The sequence below is a fragment of the Sturnira hondurensis genome, unplaced genomic scaffold (assembly GCF_014824575.4).
Source record: "Sturnira hondurensis isolate 20B ecotype Veracruz unplaced genomic scaffold, ASM1482457v3 Scaffold0004136, whole genome shotgun sequence".
In the NCBI taxonomy this organism is placed as follows: domain Eukaryota; kingdom Metazoa; phylum Chordata; class Mammalia; order Chiroptera; family Phyllostomidae; genus Sturnira; species Sturnira hondurensis.
The window spans coordinates 37451899-37475167 of NW_028076767.1; the positions used below are offsets into that span (position 1 = coordinate 37451899).

At 40.2% G+C, this 23269-nt stretch overlaps 1 protein-coding gene across 3 annotated transcripts in view; it reads left to right on the forward strand.

Annotated features, from left to right (window-relative positions):
• CCDC141 (coiled-coil domain containing 141) overlaps positions 1-23269 on the forward strand; it is a 158891-nt gene that overhangs the window by 109947 nt on the left and 25675 nt on the right. For all 3 annotated transcript variants that reach the window (XM_037044359.1, XM_037044360.1, XM_037044361.1), the window contains 8 exons: positions 766-885; positions 2778-2969; positions 8568-8747; positions 13061-13240; positions 13819-13944; positions 15770-15958; positions 16802-16981; positions 19393-19542. In XM_037044359.1, coding sequence (XP_036900254.1) covers positions 766-885; positions 2778-2969; positions 8568-8747; positions 13061-13240; positions 13819-13944; positions 15770-15958; positions 16802-16981; positions 19393-19542 — 1317 coding nt within the window. The remainder of the gene's footprint in view (positions 1-765; positions 886-2777; positions 2970-8567; positions 8748-13060; positions 13241-13818; positions 13945-15769; positions 15959-16801; positions 16982-19392; positions 19543-23269) is intronic.

Here is a 23269-nt window from a genome sequence, read left to right on the forward strand (position 1 = left end):
CATTCCCTAGAGCTTGGGAGTCAGGCTACTTTGGTGGAGACGCAGCAGGAACTCAAACAGCTGTTGCTCTTGCCTCATTGCCAGCTTAGAACCAGTGTGACTCTGGGATGTATGGACTCTAGTTGGAGACTGGTATGAAGGCAGTATGGTGAATGGAATAGAACCTTTAAAGGTCGCTTAATTCATTGATTTGTGTGTACTGAGGATCAAATATAACCTTTTACATTCATTGGTTAAGTCACCCAAGTGTGTTCCTGTGCTTTATTATCACATGTATGGGTTTGGTGCTACCTCAGGGTCCCACAGCTTTAAAAATAGCGACCTGTAAGGTGACCCAACACTCAGGCTCTAGACCTCCACTGCAAAGTGTGCCTGAAAATCGGGCCCCGTTCAACCTACAGTGGACGATTGTGAGTTAATTAGGTAGATAAATTAATCTCTGCTGATGGGTTGGCAAGTGCATTATCCTCTCTAGATAATACAGATAATAAATTCTTAGAAGACATGGGCAATTGCTTTCATCTCATTGCTGTTAATAAAAGAAACATTTTTTTACATATACCCTCTATTGGGGGGTCAGTAGTATTACCTGTTATGGAGAGCAACATTATTAACTTAAATATGAAGTTCTAAAATATTTAAAAGTACTTTAAGATTAACATTGATATATTAGAATATAGTGGGAATGTAGAGAGTAGTATAATCTTTTCTATGCATATGCAAATATGTATTACTAAGGCTACCATATATCCTTTTTTCCTAAAGGTGGAAATGTCAGTTCAGGAAATCAGTCCAGTACTTTCCAATGCAATGGATGTTGGTTCCAGCCTTTCTGAGTCAGAGAAGATTTTGAGTAGATATATGGAACTAGATATCCAAGCTAAGGTAAATATAGTATGAATTATTATTATGGCTACAATTTTGTAAAGATGATCTCTTCATACTCAGTAGCTATAAAACTTAATCCTAGTTTACTTGAGGGTTGAAATTCTAAATTAATATTATGGCAAATGATCACTTAAAAACTCCTACTCTTCTGTGTATCTGAATAATTTATATTTATATGTGCCCTCACAGGGAGTTTGAGCTCACTGTAACTCAGCGTTCTTGCTTGGTATCAAACACTCATTTGGCCCCTTTTCCTGGCCTGGGAGTTGTTAGCAGTCCTTTTACGGTGCCAGAACAGGTAGAGAGAGTGCTTTTATAAGACGATCTGTGATTTTCTGCCAGAGTAAGTTACAAAAGAAAATTACCAGAAGCAACATGCGTTAACGCAAGGTCCCAGGAGGCGAATGCTTTTTGCACACCGGACCTGCAGGGACAGAAATTGCCCTGCTCTCCCTAGCACCTTGTCTAACTCCCTTTCACCGCCTTCACATGGGACTGGGTTTCAAACATTCCTGTTAGCAGCTCTGGACCTGCACTGAGTCCCAGACGACCCAGCAGGTGTCTAGGAAAGTTAAGAGTCTTCCCTGGCTCGCCAAGGTCGGCAGGAAACAGCTGTGCATCCCCACCAGTTCTCAGCAGAAAAACCTCCTTCACAGAAGCACCCTCAGCCAAAACTCACAGATAACCCCATTTTTAAATGAGGCGTTTTTAGTTCATTATCTAAAATGTTTACATGTGTTATATATTATGCTCATATGTACAGTGGTGGGAGATGGTTTGGCTTTGGGGCACACAGTGTAAATACAAATTGTATAACACAGAAATGTGCCCCTGAAATCTATATGATCCTATCAACTACAGTCACCCCAGTAAGTTTAATAAAAAAATAGTAAAACCAATGGCCTAAACCTTATAGACTATAATGTTATCAAATAAAGTTAGACCTACATAAAAAAAAACATAAAATGTTGACAGTAAAATGTGTCTGAATTCATTTTTTCATTCCAAAATTTTTAGAATTATGGAAGGAATTGCATAAGAGAAACTCCGCTCGTCTTCTTTCCCCAAGTGCTGTCTGGGAGCAGCCCTTGTAAATTAAAATCACCATCATTCAGCGGAGTACAGGGGAGCATGTTAAATACAAGTGGGGAAGCAAATGAGAATGGAGGGGTTTTTATGCTTGATTCCTAGCTTGGTACCATGAAAATTCATGTGGCTCTTTCTGTGGCAACTGTATATGAAATGCTTACAAAATGCATTCATTTAATCAGGGGGTAGATTTCACGGGCCAGAAACAGCACTCAAAACAGGAGAGCCACCCTAAGCAAGTCACATTCACTGACCCGTTAGGCTGTTTACATCTCATACGTGACCCTTGCCCTCCATGTGTTTAAAAATTCTTCTAGATAGCAACTCAAATAAGCCTGTGTAATCAATGCCCTCTTTTATAAATTCAAAAACGACCAAACAATCTATATAAACTTGTCGTACTGTATATAAAAATTAATTTAAGAATTTGCTAGAGTGACTGTTCATTTCAGAAACATTTCTGTTATATAATTATTTCATTTAAATTATTTAAAATGTTTCTGCCATTTTGTTTTACCATCTTTCAGACCAAACAACTTTTCTTCTATTTGTAACACAAAATTTATAATACTCTAAATAAGAAGTATAGCTGATAGAGCAGAAGAACAATTTGAGATGGCTTTCATTTTAAGAAACAGGTTTTTAAAAAAATTTTGAAAGTTGTGCCTTCCTTTTCTTGAGGAGAGTCTTGGTACAAGTTCAATTAATAATCGTAATAGATGGATGTGCAGAAGGTAATGAAATGTGAGTGTTCATGATTCCCTTGTCAGCTTCCGGCCCTCTGTGCTTTGCTTTCATAGGAAACGTCACATGAATTAGAAGCAGCTGCAAAACTTATGACAGAGAAAAATGAATTTGAACCCGATGAAGTAGCATCGCTTTCTTCTAAAGCTAAATGGCTAGAGGAAGAATTAAACATGCTCAGCCAAAGCATCAGCTCCAGGTCACAAGTTCTGCAAACCTATGTGGCATTTCTACAGTCATCAGAGGAGGTACTGGCCTTTATCAACAATGCGCTGGCCTTTATCAGCCACATGGCCTCCGCCCATCTTCCCGCGTTCTGTGGGGTTGGAAGCCCTGGTGGGTTGTTCTATAGCCTCCACCCCAGAGCGTGTACTCACTGACAGGCCCGTTATTCACCAAGGCGCCTATAGATACTAAAACAGTAAGTGGTTTTACTAAAACATAATAAAAGTATGTATGTGTAGATACACACACAAATAAGCCAAGCGATTGTGTTGGAACACTTTTACTATAGCCCATAAATATTTACACTATCCTAAACATAGAAAAATGATTTAAAAATAAGTCATCTGCTAAACCACAGATCTCTTTGAAGCCCTAAGCAATTCTTGTGGCTCATTTAAAATACACCAAGTCAGAGATTACACTCTTGGGTCCATTGTTAGATTTTTTTTCAATCCTCACATGAGGATCTGTTTCTATTGATTTTAGAGAGAGAGGAAGGGGGTAGGGAGAGAGACAGACAGACAGACATTGATATGAGAGAGAAACATCAATCAGTTGCCTCCTGTATGTACCCTACCTGGGATCAAACCTGCAGCCTAGGTATGTGCCCTGACCAGAGGCTGAACCTGAAACCTTTTTTTGGTGTAGAAGATGATGTTCCAACCAACTGCGCCACCTGGCCAGGGCAGATCTGTCCTGTTTGATGCCTTTTAACAAGTTGCTTCCCAGAGCTTCTTCTGAGGCACTATTTTGACAGGGTTGTACCAGACAATCTGTAAATTCCCTCTAGTGGACCAGGATTCAATCTCTCAGAGGCCCCAATTCCTTGAAGATGATGTTATTATTAGAAAACTGCTAGGGTCCCAGTGCATCCAGGTGCATGCAGTTCACCCTCCTTCCAAGGTGGCGGGCACTGGTTTAGTGGGAGGTAGAGCCAGGGAGGTCCCTCAGGGGTAAAGCCAACTGAAGTTAGGTAGCACCTACACTTCCGTCTCCTCCCTCCCACCCTCCCTGCACTCCCACCCCCACCATCCAGCCTTCCCACATTTCCTCTGTCTGCTCTCAGTCTGTAATATTCTGAATCTCTGTCCCTCTGGAGGAAGGGCATGCCCAGTCCCTAGAAATCTCAGGTAACTGCTATCTCCTTTCCTGTCATTTCTGTCATTTAGCCCCAAATTTTCATGGTTCAGCAGAGCTATAACAATGGACAAGATTATCCTGCTGATGAACATTTTTATTTGGAATTTGAAATGGTGGAAAAGGTACAGGGAGGTGTTCATTTTCTGCATCTTTATTGCCAAAAATATACCTTCTTGGCTTCTGGTTCAGTATGTACTTCCATGACCCATGCCGGCCCCTGAAGCTTTGGGTTTAGGGCTGAGGGTTTAGCTCAGCAAACGACACTTTCTCAGAAGGACCTCGTGTGCTTTCATCTTCCCAGATTTCACTTAATCTGCTGTTCTACCTGGCAGGGCCTTGCTCCTGCTAATCTGGGCAGTGTTCTCCCTCCGTCACTCTCCTCACCCCCCCCACCTCCCTCACCCCCCACCCCAGCCTTCCTTCTTCCCTCAGCAGCTCCTGGTTTCTCATTTGCATTCCATTCTCCATGCCCTCACCCTCCTGCCTTCCACCCCGACTCATCCTGCCAATTCCTGATATGACATCAGTCCAACACTGTTCACTCAACTTTTCTTTTCCAAGCACCAGATGCTCCTGCAGAAAGTCATGCAGTTGTGCTCTGATTGGCGCTGTTACAAACGCATGGGTCTCTGCCTCGGCCGGGTCCTCCGTATGCTGCTGGAGCCCATTCAGTAGCAGCTTGCAAATGTCTTACAGCAGTTTCCATACTTAAATCTCAGCCGGTGCTCTTGCCTCACATCTGAATAGAAGAAAGTACGAGGCCATTGAGCCTAACTGGCTTGACTTCCTTAGATTTCCAAACCAATTGATACATTTCACCCCTCCTCCACCATTACCAATAAGGTGAAGTCCCTCCTTCTGACTAGCACCAATCGAAAATCAGTCCCTCCCTGTATGTTTCTTTTCTTTTTTCAATATTTATTTTATTTTTTAAGGTTTTATTTATTTATTTTTAGAGAGGGAAAGGGAAGGAGAGCGAAAGGGAAGGAGAGGGAGGGAAAGAGGCATCAATGTGCGGTTGCCTCTCACACACCCACTACTGGGGACCTGTCCTGCACCCAGGCATGTGCCTTAGACTGGGAATCAAACCAAGGACACTTTGGTTCTCAGGCCTGCACCCAATCCACCGAGTCACACCAGCCACAACCCTCCCCTGTATTTTTCCATATCCTTCAGAATCTAGCTCTGCCAACCTCCCCTAGTATTTCTAATTTGCTTTTTCCATTACTTCCTTCCCTTCTGTCTAAGGTTAGGCACAAATGGTCTTGCCCTCATGAAGGCAACCACTCTCTAATTTTCCTTCCCTTCACAGCTGGACTTTGGTACTGGACGATGACATTTCTCATCTCTACTAGCTCGTCTTCTCCAGTCCTCGCCCCAGAGCAAAAGTTTAACTTCCTTCCTTTTTAATCCTGCCATCTCTTCATTCACTGAAAATGTCCTTATAAGTCACATACTGGTTGACAAATGGTCTATTTTCAATCTTTATCCTGCTTAATCTCTCTGCCACATTTATTTAATCCTGTTATTCTTACCTCTTCAGCTTAAAAAAACAAATTTTTGAGGTATAATTTCCATAGCATAGAATTAATCTATTTTGGAGAACAGTGATTTTTATTATAGTTATTGAGTTGTACAACCATCGCCGCACCCCAGATTTAGAAGTTCCAGCACCCCAACGAGCCCCATTGCACTTTTCCAGTCTATCTTGGTTTCTGCTCCCAGCCTCACGCAAGCACTGACCTGCTTTCTGTCTCTATCCATTTGCCTTATTTGGATATCTCACATCGTTAAGTGGAGTCACTCTGTCTACTTCTTTATCTGTTCCTTCTCCCTTTTCCTAATTCAGTTCTCTGTTCCTGAAGTGTGGTGGGTCCCAGAGACCTTGCCTATGCTCTCTCTTACACATTCTACATGTTTTTCCTGTAAAATTTACACACACCACAACCCATGATTTCAGTTCACCAATAACTGAAAAGTGGTTCCCCAGCCCCAACAGTTCTCAGCCAATGCTTTCAACGTCCAGTCATACTCATTACCTGTGTATCCTGTGGGCCCCGGAAGCTCAACAAAACACAACAGGTTATCTGTTCCTCAAACATGTTTTCTTCTGTACTTTGGTGTTGGGTAAACAATCACGTCATCTTTTAGAAATCTTACGTGGAAGCTTCTAAGTCTCTCAGTGTACAGTTATTTTGTACCAGGCCCTATGTTTTTCATTCCTGAGTTTGTTTAATCCTTACAACACTTCTGCGTTTACGTACTAATATTCTATTTTACAAATGAGGGAAATTGAGGCTCTGAGAAGCTGGGTATACAAGATTAAACAGCTAGTGAACATTAACACTGATATTTAATCCTCAATCTCCTCCATTTTTTTCCTATTTCAAAGGCCATGCAATCCAGTACCTGTCTACAGACACGACCTAAAGGATTTCTGAGCCTTCTCCTCTCCACTTGCACCATCCCTTCCTGGGTTCAGGCCTCATCCTCTCCTTCCAAGCTTAAAGAAGTCGCCTCTGCCTCATCTCTCTGCCTCCTATAATTCTCCCCTTCCACTCCTCCTTTCAGAAATGGTCATTCTAAAACAAATTTAATCATGTTACCTCCTGAAATTCAGGCACTTTGACAGATGTAATTTGTGAAGCAAGCTGTAAATAACATTTATCAAAACTGGATAAAGTTTTAAAGTTTATCATTAATTCACTCAAAAATAAACAAGTACAGATTCAAGGGAATTCCTATAATGACAACATTCTCCCTTGCCTTCAAGGAGGCTTTTGGAACAGTTGGAAAAGGCGGATGAATTAAAATCTGTGTTTGGAGAACTGTGCCTAACTGACAGCTGATCAAATTGCTCCTAACTGACAGCCAGCCTGTGGCACACAGTCCCGCTGAAGCACTGATGGGTCTCAGGCTGCTTCTGAGTCACTGTGATAGCTAATGAGAATGTGTCACATCATGTTGGTCACAGTAGACAATGAATTGAAACCTGTAGGTGGGGTTTTTCCCAACACAATTATCCCTTTAGCCTCCTTCTTACCACTCAGCTCGTGCAACTGAACTTCACCCACATTAAGATCATTTATCAAGCTCTCAACAGGCCACTATTCCACACCTGTGCCTCACACATGTCATTCCCTTTTACTCTGAATAATTCTGAAAGACGCAAATCAAAGGTCACCTGTTTGGGGAAGTCCTCCTCTATCTACTCAGTGTAGAGTGGGCAGTCCCTCTGCAGTGTGCCCAGTGTGTATATCACCCTTATGTCACAATAACTTGCTTTTGATTATCTTTGTTCCAGAACTATCTTTGGGAATCCAAGGAAATAAATGCATAATTCTTACTAGGAAATCCTAGAAGACTCCATGGAGGAGGTAGCATTTTAACTAGCTCATGAAGGATGAATAGGAGCACAAAACTGAGAAAAGGTCATTCTGGACTGAGAAAACCTACATCAGCAAAACAGGGCCAGGAATAAATGGAATATGAAAGATGAGGAGAGCACTCCTGTGCTCTCCATTTGTAGGCCCTCCTATTAAGTTCATTTAAATTAAGAACGTTGTTAAGGTCTTTAAATGCAGCGACTAACCATTGCCTGAAGTTTGTCACCCTGTTTAGATTGATTTTGGTAGTTATGAGCTCTTTGAGTCTTGTAGTATTAGCCATTAAGTATTATTCAAATGCATAAGAACTTATGTCAAAGTATTCTGCTATTTCTATATCAGTCATTTACATGTTCATCTTTAGTTCTCCAGGCACATTTGATTTTATTTAAGCTCTTTCCAAAGAGAGTGATTGAAAATAATCTAGTACTGCTTACATTGGTCAGCAAATGAAAAAAATACACTTTTAAGGAGGTGAAGTAATCTACCTCAATAAGAGTAGCTTATAAAAGCAGTTTAATATTAATATTTATATAGAAAATTAGTAATTATTTTTACTCTTATTCTGGTTTATCACTGACTCAAAGCAAATTGTGATTTACTAAAAATTTTTTCACTGATTCACATTTCTTTTTTCCTTGATCCATACATATATGTGTACATATGTATGTATATAGCTTTCCTCTGAATTATAAAAGTCAGCTTTAAATAGAGCCATGCCAGTATTTGACATAAATTGTCCAGTTGCAAAAGATACACATATATAAAATACATAGACATGATTTGAGTTAAGTAGGTCTTACAGGCAATAAGCTCATTTGCTCAATTTATTCCCCAGTGGTAGTCCTATCTGCAAACAACCTAGGTAGATTTTCATGCCCGTTAAGTAAATTGACAATATTTAATAATTATTTAAAGCATTCTGAAATGTAGTTTTCATTTCATTTTTATGTAGGCTTCTATTGGAATCTAGTGTCATTTTTTCTTTAAAAATGTTTTTAAGTGTCCTTATTTTGCATTTATATTCTCTCCTCCCCTCCCCCCTCCCTCCCTCCCTCCCTCCCTCCCTTCTCTCTCTCTCCCCTACCCTCTCAGGCAGAGGGGCAGTGTCAGCGCCTGAAGGAGTTTTACCAAGCCGAGGACCCATGGCAGGAAGGGGAGACCACAGAAGCCAAACATCGCTCTGACTCAGCTGAGAGGCAGTGGCTGCTGTTTTTGAAGACAAGTTTTTTAGTTCAAGATCTAGGGCTTGAGTTCCTTAATTTAATGAATATGGTGAGAACGACATTTTGTGCAGCACACCATCCGCAAGGATTACTTGTCAAAGTCAAAATCATAAATTCAAATGTTCAGCTATCACTTAATCAGCAGCGTGGGTTTAGAAAGTTCTTTTTTAGCTTCATTCAACCTCAAGCAGTGCTGAAGCCCAGCATTCCCATGTTTATCAAGTGCTAGACTTCTCATAAGTTTATAAAATGAAGGCTGTTCCAGCTGTCTAGAAAACAAAGTGACTGTAATTCAAATGCACCATTTTTATTATTACATAGAAGTTCACCCCAAAGTTCTGTCATGTTGAGAGCACGCAACAAGGTCCTCACAAAGGTTCCAGTGGCTCAAGTCAACATCTAGGGTGAATTTTCATCTTGATGAATTTCCCACTGTGACGGATCTTTTTTTGGTGAAGTTCCATTATATTTAGAAATGTGCCCTGAGCTTTAGTTGACAACTTATATCTGTAAAATAGTCTAGAATCCTTATATCAACTGCCAAGCCATCTAAACTTCTCTACAGAATTCTTAAAGGATAGCTAATCCCCTTCTCCTTCAATACTTCAACTATCTTCTGAATGAAACTGCTCATTCCATTGTCAGAAAACACCAACTTCTAGAAAACATGTTTTAAAATGCAAAGGCAAATCTTCCTATCTCATTCTATCCCTCTGTAGCTACACAGAAGGAGAGGGAAAGTGGATTTGAAGAACATGAAAAGTCCTTCAAACATTGAAAATAGTTGCTATATCTAGTCTGAGTCTTTTTCTGCAGCAAACCACATGAAACCCTTCCTGTAATTTATGAGTAGCTTTATTTTTCTCTCCATCCTGATTCTTCCTCCCAGAAATTCCTATGGTTTGTCAAAATCATTCATAAAATATAACCAAAAAACTAAGTACAACTGCAACCCAGAGTACAACAAAGGGACAGCATTCTTTACTAATGAGACCTAAGATTATCATTCATTTTTAGCCAGGATTTTACATGGCTGATTCCTATTAAACATGTGATTGAATAAAACTCCCATGCATTTTTATTATAGTTCCCACCAAGCTAGGTCTCTTCCATTTTTAAGTGTCAGCTATTCATCATTTACATATAAACATGGGTCTTTCGATTTATCCCTATTTAATGTTATTTTGTTCATCTTCACCCATGATTCCATCTGGTCAAACTAATTTTGGACTTGCCGTCCAATACATTAGCCATCTCTCCTGGGTTTAATTCTACCCCCATCTATCTAACGTCTTATGATTTGCATAATCATAACTTGGCAGAAATCAGGTTGACTAGAGCGATCAAAAAATTCTTTCCAAAGTGCTCACAAACTTCTTGATCAATAATGAACTTATTGCCCTGGCTTTCATGGTAAAGCTTTCCAATCTATAAACTGTGTAACCCAGCCTTTCCCCCCTTTGAAAGTCAAAGCATTTTTCTTTCTCTGATTTTCTGGCCCTTCACCTATTTCTTGTAGCTGTGCAAAGATAACTGACATCTACAATTTTCTTAGTGCTCTGAGATGTGATTAACCTCAGTCTGGAGCCTGAATTCATTTGGAAGAGTTAGGTTCTGTCTAACTATCCTCATCTACTTTCAGCTGCAATTTTCTCTTTATCTTCTTTGTTTTTTAGCTCAAATCCTAGGGCTTGAGTTCCTCAATGTAATCAATATAGTGAGAATGACACCATCTTCTTTGTTTCAACTTTTGTTGTTTAAAAGGCCATTCTTGTTCAATTTGTTGAACAAAATATGGGAAGCAAAATATACATTGAACAGTTCTAATACATCTTATATTATCTTTAAGATTCACAGGAAACTTGCCAAGCCGTTTGCCCATGTTCTTGTGGTGTTTGTTGTAAAAAACAATTGAGTTATTTTTCATTTAGAACATTTAGAACATGTATTATCTATCTCCCAACCATCTATCTTTTACATTTTTACTTTGTTTGGTTTATATTCTTCCATCTCTTGATTGTGTTGCAATCATAAGATAATTTAAATATATGCAAACTGCTTTTTTTTTTGCCTATTACTAACTTCATTTCAGAAATTTTACTTTCCAGGTGTGAAGTTTCCTTTTCTTATTAGATATCAATTGCTGATGAAATTCTATTTCTTGTTCTCTCTTTCTTCACCTTTGCTATACTTTTTAAACCATATTAGTCATTGGTGTTTTGAAGTGTGTGTCAGCTAATTCCTACATCTGGGTCTGGAGTTGTTTCTGTTGTCTGCTGTTTCTCTTGCTTTCCAGTCCTGTGGTCCTGCCTTGGCAGAACTAGTAAAAATTTATCAGATATCAGGCATTATGTTTTAAATTGCATATTTTACTACTGTCATATGATAAATTCCTCCTTATTGATAAGAATTCTGGTTCACATAATAATTTATTTTATGGGTTTATCGGTTCAGTAACATTCCGAGATAAGAAATGGTTTGTAAAGCAAGTGAAACACATTTTACTTCTCTTCATATCTTTTGAACTGTTAGGCTTTGAACAAACATTATTGTTGAAATTTGGTGACCAGTTTGCCTGTTAAGAGGGGAGAGTGCCAGCTGGCACTGTTTGCTCAGTGTTCACTCTTGATTAGGGTGCCGTGGCTCGTATTTTCAAGCTGGAAATTGAAACTTTTCCAGTTCACCTAAAAATCGCCAAAGATTGGAGAAGCCAATTTAAGTGAGAAACCTGGCAGGCATCTTGATGGAAGTGCCCATTTACACACTTACTGTGGTGAATACCAAGAACGCTAGATGGGATGCCTGCCTGTTATCGGGGTATCAAGAAAGCAGGACATCAGAAGACCATTTACTGTGCCGGAGTTTGAACGGCAAACAGACCATGTACCGTCCTTACACAGAAGTAGAATGAGTGGTATGTTTACTGACCAGACCTCAGATAGATTATTTAATCTTCCTGAGGGGTCAAAATACTTAAGTCCGCCAAAGACATAATCCCTCTTTTTGGATCTTGCCCTTGGGGCATCAACAAACCCTGCCGCTGGTCTCCTCCCCTAGACCTTGCTTGGACCAGCATGGCCTGCTGACTGTAGCTGTCACGGTCCTGCTGCGATTTCCAAGTGTACATTAATTTATGTATTATATTACATTTTGATTCTTAGTTTCTTAATGATGTATGAAGGATACCCTAATTTTATTTATAGCATAGATAAAAATTATGATGTGTGGTGCATTCTGCTGTTGTTTAATATCTTTCATAACATTTAGCATCCTGTTAGCCATAATTATAGAATGTACCATTTTATTCCTAGACCCCCAAATTCATGGACAAAATCTCATTTGGTACCTGCAATTGTATATTTGTTTAATTAATCGGCACTTTCTAGTGTCTAAATTAATAACACAAATATGTGATATTAATGTTTAAAATCATTTTTAAACATGAAGTAACCTATTATTTAAAATATTTTGTTATATTTTTATGACACTGTTTCCTAAGTGTAATCTGAAAGGTCCCTTGACTTTTTAGATATTTAGTTGTCATTGTCATTATAGAAATCCACATACATTTGCTTCTTAGAAATTCAAGAATGTACTTTGATGACATCAAAGTAAAAGTCATTATTTTGCCAAACAAATCTTTTCCCTCAGTTTTTGATGTTCGCACATGAAGTAGCACCTTGTCTTCTTCCTTTTTACCTCTCATTCTTCTGCCTCCAATTGAGCTTCCTCTTGTTTAAAGCCACTGTTGAAAGGATTTCAAACCAGTCAGCCAGAACTAAAGTGGGGGAGAGAAGTCCTGAAATTTAGAGACTGTGCTCCTGGTGCCCAGGGGGGACACACATACGGAGAGAGGTAGCTGCACCTTTCTGTTCTCACAAAAGGGAGCGAGTTGAGGAACCGCTCACCAGGGAAACTTAAAATAGTTATCATATATACGAGGAGATAGTTTAAAGAAAAAACAGACCAGAAAAATATGCCCCTCATACTCCCTGAGATTTTGACATGTTATTGAGCATGTTGAAATGAAAGGTAGAATGCACTGTAAAACTTATGCATTAAAATGATCTTGACTTTAATGTAATACTTCTGTATCCCGGAGTTCATTCAGTCATCCCCACCAGCCCCAGAAGGTGACTCCAACACCAGTGAGGTCTCGGAGAACTCAGGGCCTGCTGTCCCAGCACGGAACCTGGCCTCCGAGAGCCCAGCCCTGCGGGCACTTCTGCCTGGTCTTGGTATCAGAACTGCCCGTGCTCCGCTCTGGCTGTGATCAAGTGTTTGCCTCCTAGAGTAGTTATACGCAAAAATGTTACATTTCTTGGGAAAAGGAAACTATTATAGGAATTATTTATTTAACAGGCACAAGAGAATGAAATATTAAATGTGAAAAATAAAGTGCACTTTGTGGAGAATGCTATGGAAAGCCAGAAGGCAGAAAGAGAAGAACTCAGCCGCCTGCGGCTGGCGTGGCAGCTGACAGCCTCTGCAAGCAGGCCTGGGAAACAGCAGTGGGGAGCCTTCAAAGAGCAACTTAGAAAGGTGAGGGAATATGCAAGGGGTGCTATTCGGCCTTACAAAAGAAGGAAATTCTGGCATATGGGACAACGTGGAGGAACCTTGAAAACATTATGTTAAGTGGAAAAGTCAGGTACAAAATGAGAGATATTACATATTCCCCTTATGTGAAGTACCTGAGTAGTCAAATTCCCAGAGAAAGAATGCAGAATAAGAGGTTACCAGGGGCTGAAATGAGGGTGGGAATGGGAGTTGGTGTTTAATGGGTGCAGAGTTTGCATTTAGGGATGATGGTGTTGGTGGTTACACACCAGTGCAAATGTACTAATGTCCCTGAACTGCACACTTAAAAATAGTTAAAATGCTAAATTGGTTATGTACATTTTACCACAATAAAACCAAAAAAGGAAAAGAAAACGAGGACCTGTGCTTTTCTTCACTTAATATGATGTGCTTTAGAACCACAAGCTCAAGCCAGGTGGTGAGTGTTCTGCTGGGGACGGAAAAGTTAGATGACACACCGTGTCATCACTGGAATGACCCTAATGCATTTCCTGGCGGTGGCAAAGAAAATATGTGTAACCATCCAACGTTTATTTCAGACTACTCACAGCTTAAAGCTCCTTCAGGAAGCACTTACTCCTGTGTCTGCACTTGACCTTGGAGGGAGCCTCCAGACCACTCTAGGTCTGAGAAAGAAATGGAATGCAATCAAGCCACAGTTCCAGGTAAAGAAGCAAACCAATGGACTTGGGTGAATGGAAAATTTTTTCACTGTTCGGTTACAGTTTACCTGATTAATTTTAACAGACTGGTGAATTGCTATTTTTTTAAACAAAATCATTGCTTGACCCAAAATATCCAGAACACAATTTTCTTACTGTTTTTTTGCACTTGATGACATAGAAATATTTTACCTACAAAAAAACCCTGAAAGTAGTCTTATCTTAGATTATTTTAATTTACATTAAATTGTTTTTTTATTGTTTTCATCATATATATTTACTGTAGCTATTTTCTAAGAGGTATAGACATGTTTTAGATCAGGCATCTCAGAACAAGGATGAGCAAGCTCTGACACAGAGGCTGGGCTGCCCTCTGCCCCTGGAACGGCCCCATGACGTCACTGCTCCCCCAGGCTCCTAGCACCCTCCCAGGAATTGGGCTGTGCTCTCCTATTTTCCTTCTCTGAGAGCCCTCAGGATGTGAGAGATAAAACCATGAGTCATTTTCCCAGGCCCTGACTACTAATGCATTCCAGACCTCCACCTCCCCACACTCCTAAACTCAACACAAATGCCCAAAGTGGTGGTCAGTCATGTAATCCCCCTGCCTGGATCCATGTCCAGTGCTGCAAAGTTGAGATACCTGAGTTTCTGTCTGTCACTACTTTGTAAGTGTTGGCTTTAAAGAATCCTGGAATTAGAAAGTTGAAGATTCCTGTAGGGAATATCTAATTTACATTCCTTTCAGACAAATCAATATAATATAGAATCACCCCTCCTCCACCAGCACACATACAAAACACACAACATTGGAGCCCACAATGAACTCAGAAAATCTAGTTAGCCTTCATGTCAGTTTTATTGATGTTCCCTGTGTTGCATACTTATTGGCATTTTGTGTGTGCTCAGGTGCATGTCATGCCTTGCACATGCAAGAGTGCGTGTGTGTGTGTGTGTGTGTGTGTGTTTAAGTTCCTCTGAACTAGGGACTAGACATCACTCTTTACTGCTGTCTCTGTGATGTGCAGGGACACATACAGAGTGATGTATTTGATATCCACATGCTCGATTTGAACTTGGAGATTCTTATTAGGTCATTCTCCTGCAAATTACCTCCTTAACCTAAATAATTTCCATTATTTTTGTCTTTGCTCTAAGATTCAGCCCTGAAATTACTGGAGCTTCCTCTTCTGAGTTGTCCACACTTTGCGCATCCTACCCCAGGATCTGGACTTGGATGAGGGATATCTGAGTAGTGCTGGGTGAAAGGAAAGGCAGCTTACCCCTCCCCACGGGCAGTGGCTATTTGTGGATTCTGGGATGACCACTTTTAAAGCAGCGTATCTACTGGGCTACTCAGCTGTGGTTCATTCTGATCATTCTTTTAGCACAGAGGACAAGCAATTCCCCTAATATCTTTATATACTCGTCTTCTTTTGGTGTTCTTACCCTACCACCTGATTCTAATCTGTGCTAAATATCAAAGTGATCATAGCTTCATAAAATAAATGAAATACATTACTTAGCAGATGACTGGAATATTGGGTGAGCTACAGAAATATATGACTTTCCATTCCACCACCTAACTTTAAAATTAAGACTTTTTTTCATTGCTCATAACCTTAAAACTTTTCCTGAGAAGACAGAGATGGAATAATACACCCCTGGTGTCAAACACAATACCTGGATTTGCAGGGGTTGGGGTGAGGGCGGCCATCGTATTTTTGTTAACAAATGAGAGAATAGTTGGCTGTTTAGATTTTAATGGAGTCAATTGTAAAGTGAAAAGTTTACCACTGGATTTCCTCTGTCGCCGTTGACATTTCAGCAACTGAATGATGAGGTTCAATACATTATAAAAGAATCAGAAGCGTTAAATGGCAAAGGAGCCCCTGTGAAAGAGAAGTCTCAACAGCTGAGGGATCTCATTCACCTTCATCAAAAACAGCAGGAAAGAATCCGCGACTACGAGGCTGTCCTGTACAAAGTAGTCCAGTTCCACCAAGTCAAGGAAGAGGTGAGACCTGGCACAGATACCTGAGAGACCCTCAGTTTTAAACTATGCAATGAAATATAAATTATTGTATAATAAATAGAAGCCAAATTGCTTATTCTGACATTAGAAGTTTCCCAACAACCGGGCTTCTAACCTTCCTCTCACTTACATCCATGCTCCCTTACATCCCAGATAGCCAGCACCACTGTGCCCCGCAGATCCGCCGCCCCCCCCCCCCCCCCCCCCCGCCAGCTGCCCTTACTGACAGGACAGGCCCCTTTCTCTCTTTGCTGTCCAGACCCTGCTTCAGTGACCCTCCCTCACTTGGGACGACTTTCTTCTCTTCTGATTTTCTAGAACTCTCAGTGATTATTCCACACTTGCATCATTTTAGCATCTTGATTTTTAATTCCTTTTTACCCCCAACTCAAGTGCAAGCTCTTTGAGGGAAGAAAACAAATGCAATTTTTTGGTATCTCAAGTAGCGGCATCTTAGAACACTCAGTAAAAATTCATAGTTAGTAGAGATAGCCTCTATTAGTAGAAAATGGAGATTATTGATATCCTTTAAAATGGCCTCCAGATTGACTCACAGACCTAGGTCACAGACCTAGGTCTCCCTAAGATTTTAGGCTATGACCAAAAACAGTGTTTTCTTCTTTAATAGGAATGACGACAGTAACCCCTCAGCTTCACCCTGTGGATTTGCAGCATTGTAACTCCCATTTGGTAATAACACAAACAACCGTAAATGGGCTTGGCAGCGTTTGACCAGCTAGTAAAATGTGTGATAGGAAACAGGCTTTAAAAACCTTTCTTCATTAAAATGAAGTTCATGTTCATTGTTAACACTCTATATTCCAGCTGGAACGTCTCATCAAATCAAGAAGGCTGGTGTTTCCAGAGGAGCTGACGGACCCAGATAACACTCAGGATGCCCAGGTTCAGCTCAGTCGCTCTCAGGAAAAGCAGGCTCATGCAGACCATCTCCACAAACTGGCCCTTTGCCTGGGAGTGGACATCATCTCATCAGTGCAGCGGCCTGTAAGCCCCGTAGAATGCCATCACTCTGACCTAAACCCATCTGGGAGAGGGCTGCCGTAGGGCCACACCAGGCAGGCTGCCTAATAGATGTCACATTTAAAAGTCCATTACAACATTGGGTAGTGGTTTGCGGTGCGTTCCTACCACCTATAACAACGGAAAAACATTTCAAGGAGGAAAAATCTGATTTGGTAATAAAAGTCTTGTTTAATACATCTGTCCTCATGATAATTTTAAAAATTGTACAGATGTGTTATCTAATATAGTAGTATTTTTTTGTGTGTTTGAAATGTGCCTAATGCAACTAAGAAAGTAAACTTTTATTAATTTTAATTTAAAAATGGACACAATGCAGTTACTGGAAAACTTTTAAATATGTTCAGAACAACTTGGATATGGGAATCTACATTTAAAGTATATACTCTATGAAATTTAAATACAGGGCAAGTATTTCTGATAGAAATTTAGCAAAAATTGATATGTGCTATGAGTGTGAAATGCATACCAGATTTCAAAAACTTAGTATTAAAAACTTACTACTATTTTTATATTTGGTCATGTGGTAAAATGTTGATATTAGACATATTTTGTTAAACTGTCTTGCGAAAATTACTTTCACCTGTTTTTATGTTCTAAAATGACTATTAGAAAATTTAAAATTATTTATGTGGCTCATGTTATATTGCTTGGGCAATGCTGATTTAGCATTTCAGACCTACAAGGTGTCTTAGAGACCATTTAGGCTCATTTTACAGATGGAGAATCTGAGGCCCAAAGAAGTTATTTTATCCCCAAAACCCCAGAATGAAAGAGCCCCCTGGTGGAGATCAAAGGCTCTGGGCACTAGACATTGGGTCTGCTTTATTCCACCGGACAGACATTACAGAGGTGTACAGAAGGCAATGAAATAATTCCAGACCAAATTTTCATAAGTAGCACATTAAGCTCTGATTTAATATACACAAGGTCTGTCCGAAAGGTATCCAGCCATGTAACATGAAAAATAGAGACATTTATTGAAGAAGATACAAGATACAACAGACAATGTTCACAGGACAATGATGCTTCAGTTCCCTTCAAAGCAGGCACCTCGGGACCTCACACAGTTCTCCCAATCACCATCAGCTGCCCCATCGTGTTTTCCTGAATCTCACTCATGGTCTGGAATCTCTTCCCTTTCAAAGGTGATTTTAGTTTTGGGAAAAGCTAGAAGTCACAGGATGTCACGTCTGGGCTGTAGGGGGCTGAGTCACCTGGGTGTTTTGATGTTTTGCCAAAAAACTCTGCACAAGATGTGATACATGAGTAGGCACATTTTTGTGATGAAGCTGCCAGTAACTACCTGCCCATAGCTGTGACCTTCTCAATCATCCAAATAGTTTCTGCTTAGGAATGTTCAAGTTTGATGCAAAATTTTATTCAATCTACTCACTCACTCATTTTGACTGTGACAGCCACACAGTACTCATCCATACTCAACAGCATCAGCCTCCTCCACTGACTAGTACAGTGAAGTCATTGTTGTTCATGCACGTGAATTCTAGTCCACTCCTTGGCTGCCAGGTTACATTGATGTTGTGCAAACCGTTTTCATTATATTAATGGTTGGACTTTCACCAGATGCATTACACACACATGCGTACACACATTTTCACACACCTTCCCTAAATTCCTAATTTAAGGGAGCAAATATTGTATCTGTCCTATCCAATATGTAAAATATTAATAAAATAATTATGACCAAGTTTATATTAAAGTTTCTGTAAGACATCCAGTTAAACTACATGGAATGCACTGAACCTAAAGTATTTTTTAACTGAAAGAGATAGGAATATGCAGTATCTGTCACTGTTAATAGAATCTATTTTCACCAAGAAGGAGCTTTCTTTTTAAAGAGCTTTATTTTATTAGTGAATTTATTTTTAAAAGAAAAAAGTAAAATTTCTCACTTTGCACAAATAATGTAAATTGTTCTGCAGGCCGCATCTGGCGTTGGCCTCGGCAGCCCTCCACTGTGTGGAGATGGGGCACTTGCTCCATGAACCTGAGGTTGAGCTCAAGTTGACAGGAAAATTACAGTGCAGAAACCAAGTGTTCCTAATGCATATTTTATGCCTTTTGAAGTAAAAATTAGACCTTATAATGAGTGGTGTCTCTGAGGAGTTTGGTGTGATGAGCAAACTTCAAAACGGAAGTGTCAAGACTTGAAGACTAATGGTTTGCCTTTCCCGTCATGTTGGGTGTCTGGCTTCTTTCCCAAGTCAGTATATTCAAATATGCTTAAGGCAGGAGAAATCAGGAGCCTATTTTTAAGTGTCATTTATGAGTTTCATAATGCATGTGACTGGCACGTTTGTCTCACTGCTGTTTTGCCTATTCCCCTGTCACTGCCACTTCTCTCTCGCTTTTAGAGCTGCTCGAATGCATCTGCAAAGGACCTACAGCAGCAGCTGGACGTCCTCGAAGGGGAGAGAACCGCCTGGCGAGCCAGAGCCGAGGCGGAGGAGCGGGCACTGGCCCAGAGCTTGCAGTTCTGCAGCACGAGGGACGAGATCACTGAGGTGGGTGGCAGGGGCTGGACTGGCACGCCACCTGAAACGTGTGTCTGAACCTAAAGCACGAGAACTCGGTGTCTGTGCCTGTACATGCAGGCACACAGAACTGGGCTTTCCCTTCACCCTTGACCTTTAATCCATGGAGCAATGGCCTCAGAAAGCAGAGTCTGAGTAAACGTCAATCTTCCAAACTTGTTGAAATTCGTACATTGTCAATGTATAGGAAAACCTAGAATTCAGTGTTACAGTTGACTGCACTTTTTTTCTCCCCCACTCATACCCATACGGCACTCATTTGATTGAAGGAATACAGCCTCCCAGGTCAGAAAGGGTGACACGGGTCCCTTGCAGCCAGCTCCAGCCTGCTGAGATTCTATTTAAGTGCCAGTGACTCATAGTGAAGCGGGTGCTAAGGGCCAGGAGAGCAGGCTCTTCACCTCAGAGACTACAAAATATTATCACCAAAGTCAAGTGGCTGGTTTCGTATTTATTAAGAGTGGGTTTTCTGGCAAAACAACTCCTAGATAAAAAGAAATATCAAATAACAATTGTCCTCGGCATCAGTGTACCCCTATCACATAATTCCACCTCCTCTCCCTGATTCTCCTTGATCTCCATCCCCCGGTACTTATTGAACCACAAGCACCACCCTCCCTTAGTTAAATTTCTCTCTAAAGCCTTATGTGTTTAGGAGAGCAAGGGTCCCAATTCTTGACGGGGAATTGACAGAACATAAGGCAGCATAATTTCAGGCCCATTAGTCACAAATCCATTTGGAAAGAGGGTGGGGGAAGACGGAAGTGGTACACCTTCTTGAACTCTGTGATCAGTTTACACAATCTAGGCCCAACACATATCAAACATTATCTGAGAACATTAGAGCATAGACTAAAGAATTTGTAACTAAGCTGGAAGAGTAGTTGAGCTCCGACGTGCCCTCTCCTGCAGGCTGCCTTTTTACAAACCACAGGCAAGGGCAGGAGGCAAGCTGGGCTGCAAGGGAAGGTGGGAAGGTAAGAGGAGGAGAGAGCAGGAGAAGCCACTTGGATCCCATTCAGCAGGAGGGAAGTGGAAACTAACATCAAAAACAATGTTCATTTTAGCAATGTGCTGCAGGATTGTAGACTCTCTGCTCGGAGTCAGTGTTTGAGGAAGTCATTTTGAGTGAGAGATTCATCTGGTATTAAACCCGGAGGGTATCCTGCCCTCTAGGTAGTAGAGTGACCTCTTCCCGTTCCTGTTCTGCAGCTAATCACACTTCGGTCAGGCCTTGGTAAGGAAAACGATCTCAAGGAGAGTGTTATTCTCCCCGAGGCTATATGTTCTAGACTTGCTGCCATGAAAACAATTTAATTATCGTTCTCCAACATTATCTTTTTTCTTCTTCCTTCTCTCCATCTTTCTTTTCTGCCCTTCTTCTCCTCCTTCTGTTCTTCTTTGTCTTCTTCATGGTAAACTTTGTGTCTTGCTGCAAATCGCCCTCCCTGCCGTAATGTTCAGCTCTCTGTGTACTGAGATCACAAGTGAAGCTGGCTGAGGTTTATTCCCAGGGTCCTTTGGCTCAGTTTCCAACTCCCTGAAGCGCTGTGGCATTTATGGGTCTGGATATCCCCGTTCGGGCCCTTCCCACAGTCGTCTCTGCTGCAGGGGCTGCCTCATGATGGGCCTGTGCGGGGAGCCAGCTGGCAGGGACAGCAGACCACTCTCCCAGCCATACAGGGATGCCCGGATTGCCTGTGCCCTAACAGGAATGAGCAACCAGATACGTACAGGTTTGATTTAGGAATCAGATATCGCTCTAACATGGTCTTAAACATGAACACAGCTATTCTTCCTATTTGCTGCTTCTTCAGATCCAACTAAACTTGGAAGTAGGTTATAGTTTCACATTTAAAGGATCTTCGAAAATCTTTGGTCCTTTCCCCCCTTTCCTTTCTTGTATAGATATAGTAGGCATGTCACAGTGTAGTATCTATACTCTGGGCTTTCTCACCATGAGTCTAAATGGGAAAGGAATTAGAAAGGGTATTTTTAGTGCCCCTTAGTAAAATAAAGATACATGTGTTCTAGTTTGTATTATGAATATCAGTGCAAACAGATGGCCAGATTCCAAAGTGGTAATAGTATTTGACACCTAGACATTTTTATTATTATTATTATTATTATCATTGTTAATTTTGGCATAGGTACTTAAAACATTATGTAAAATTAAAAGTAATATGTTCCACTACTTTTTTTTCTGCATAAAAAATAGTCAGATACCTTACCAGGGACCTAGACCCTACATAGCATTTGATTTTTTAAGTTAATTTGAAAACACATTGTGTGTCTTCTAATGTGCTTAAAGGACTTCTTGAAAGTTCAAAGACTCAGAGATGAAATGAATTTTGGAGGATATATAGTGTAACATCTTCCTTTTTTAGATGAGGAAACTGAAATGTATATCATTTTCATTTGACACTGTGCGACAGGACTGCAGACTTTCAGGGACTCAGCTTTGGGCCAGTGGCTTGTTTACTGGCCACCAACACACTGGTCATCTGCTCAGCTCGGAGTTCACCATTCCCTTAATGTATTGGCCCGTTCAATCACTGCACAATCTGATGTTTAACGTATCTTTTTCCTATGCTTTCCTCTTGTATCTTTATTCTGTGATATGTATATCACAGAATACACACACACACACACACACACACACACACACATATATATATATATATATAAAATCTGGTTATATGACCTGGTATAATAACACAACTAATTTGGTTATTTTGACCAAAATTACTTTTTTTTATATTGCCATACATAACTAACTTACATGGTTTTAACTACACGAATGGCCCTTAGAAAAGGACATGTTACCTCAAAGCAAAATAAAGTGAGGTGTTCTAAATGTGATTTTTTAAAATGTGTTGTGATAATTCCTTAAAGACAAAGAAACATGAATTTGTGCCTTGGGTAAAATATTATTTTCTAATGTCATGTACTATATGACATGGGAAATTATAAAACTTTATTTTCTCCCTGTCTACCTACTAGAAAACACAGCCTTCAGATTGACATATTTTGTGATTTTTTTCCTCACCCATTTCACACAAAAACACATTTGTATGCATGAATTTGAATTTCATTATGTATTTTCTTGCCTGGCAATATCAATAAGTTGTTAATACCCAAGTGTTATAGACACTCACTGCCATATTACATGACAGAACATTACTCATCCTTTACACATCTTCATTTAGAAGTGTAGTAAGTTAGTATTGAACATGTTTTCTTCTTGCAATCTGGCCAAAAATATTACCTTTACATTGACATGATGCTAATGGAAATTTGTAGCTAGAGTCTCATTATGGACCACAAACAATTAATTTGCTGAAAAGAATAGTAATGGCAGAATTGGGTTGGTACCCATTTTCTCAAAATAAATTTTACATTCAGAAGCTTTCATATAATTATATGACTTTATTTGAAATTTTTTGCACTGTAGCAACATTTAATCCATCAGGAAGGAATCAGAAAAGGATGATCTATATATCTTTCTACCATATGTCAAAGTCTGTGTTCTAATAACAAAATTCTTTTGTCAATTTGGATAAGCAATTCTTCTGAGTTCAAGCCATACAAGGAAGAATAGAAACAATAAATTAGCATAAGGGAATGGTGCAGGTATAGACAGAAATACAGCTATAAAATGAAACCTTCTGACATAGTACGGTGATCTGCCATTCAG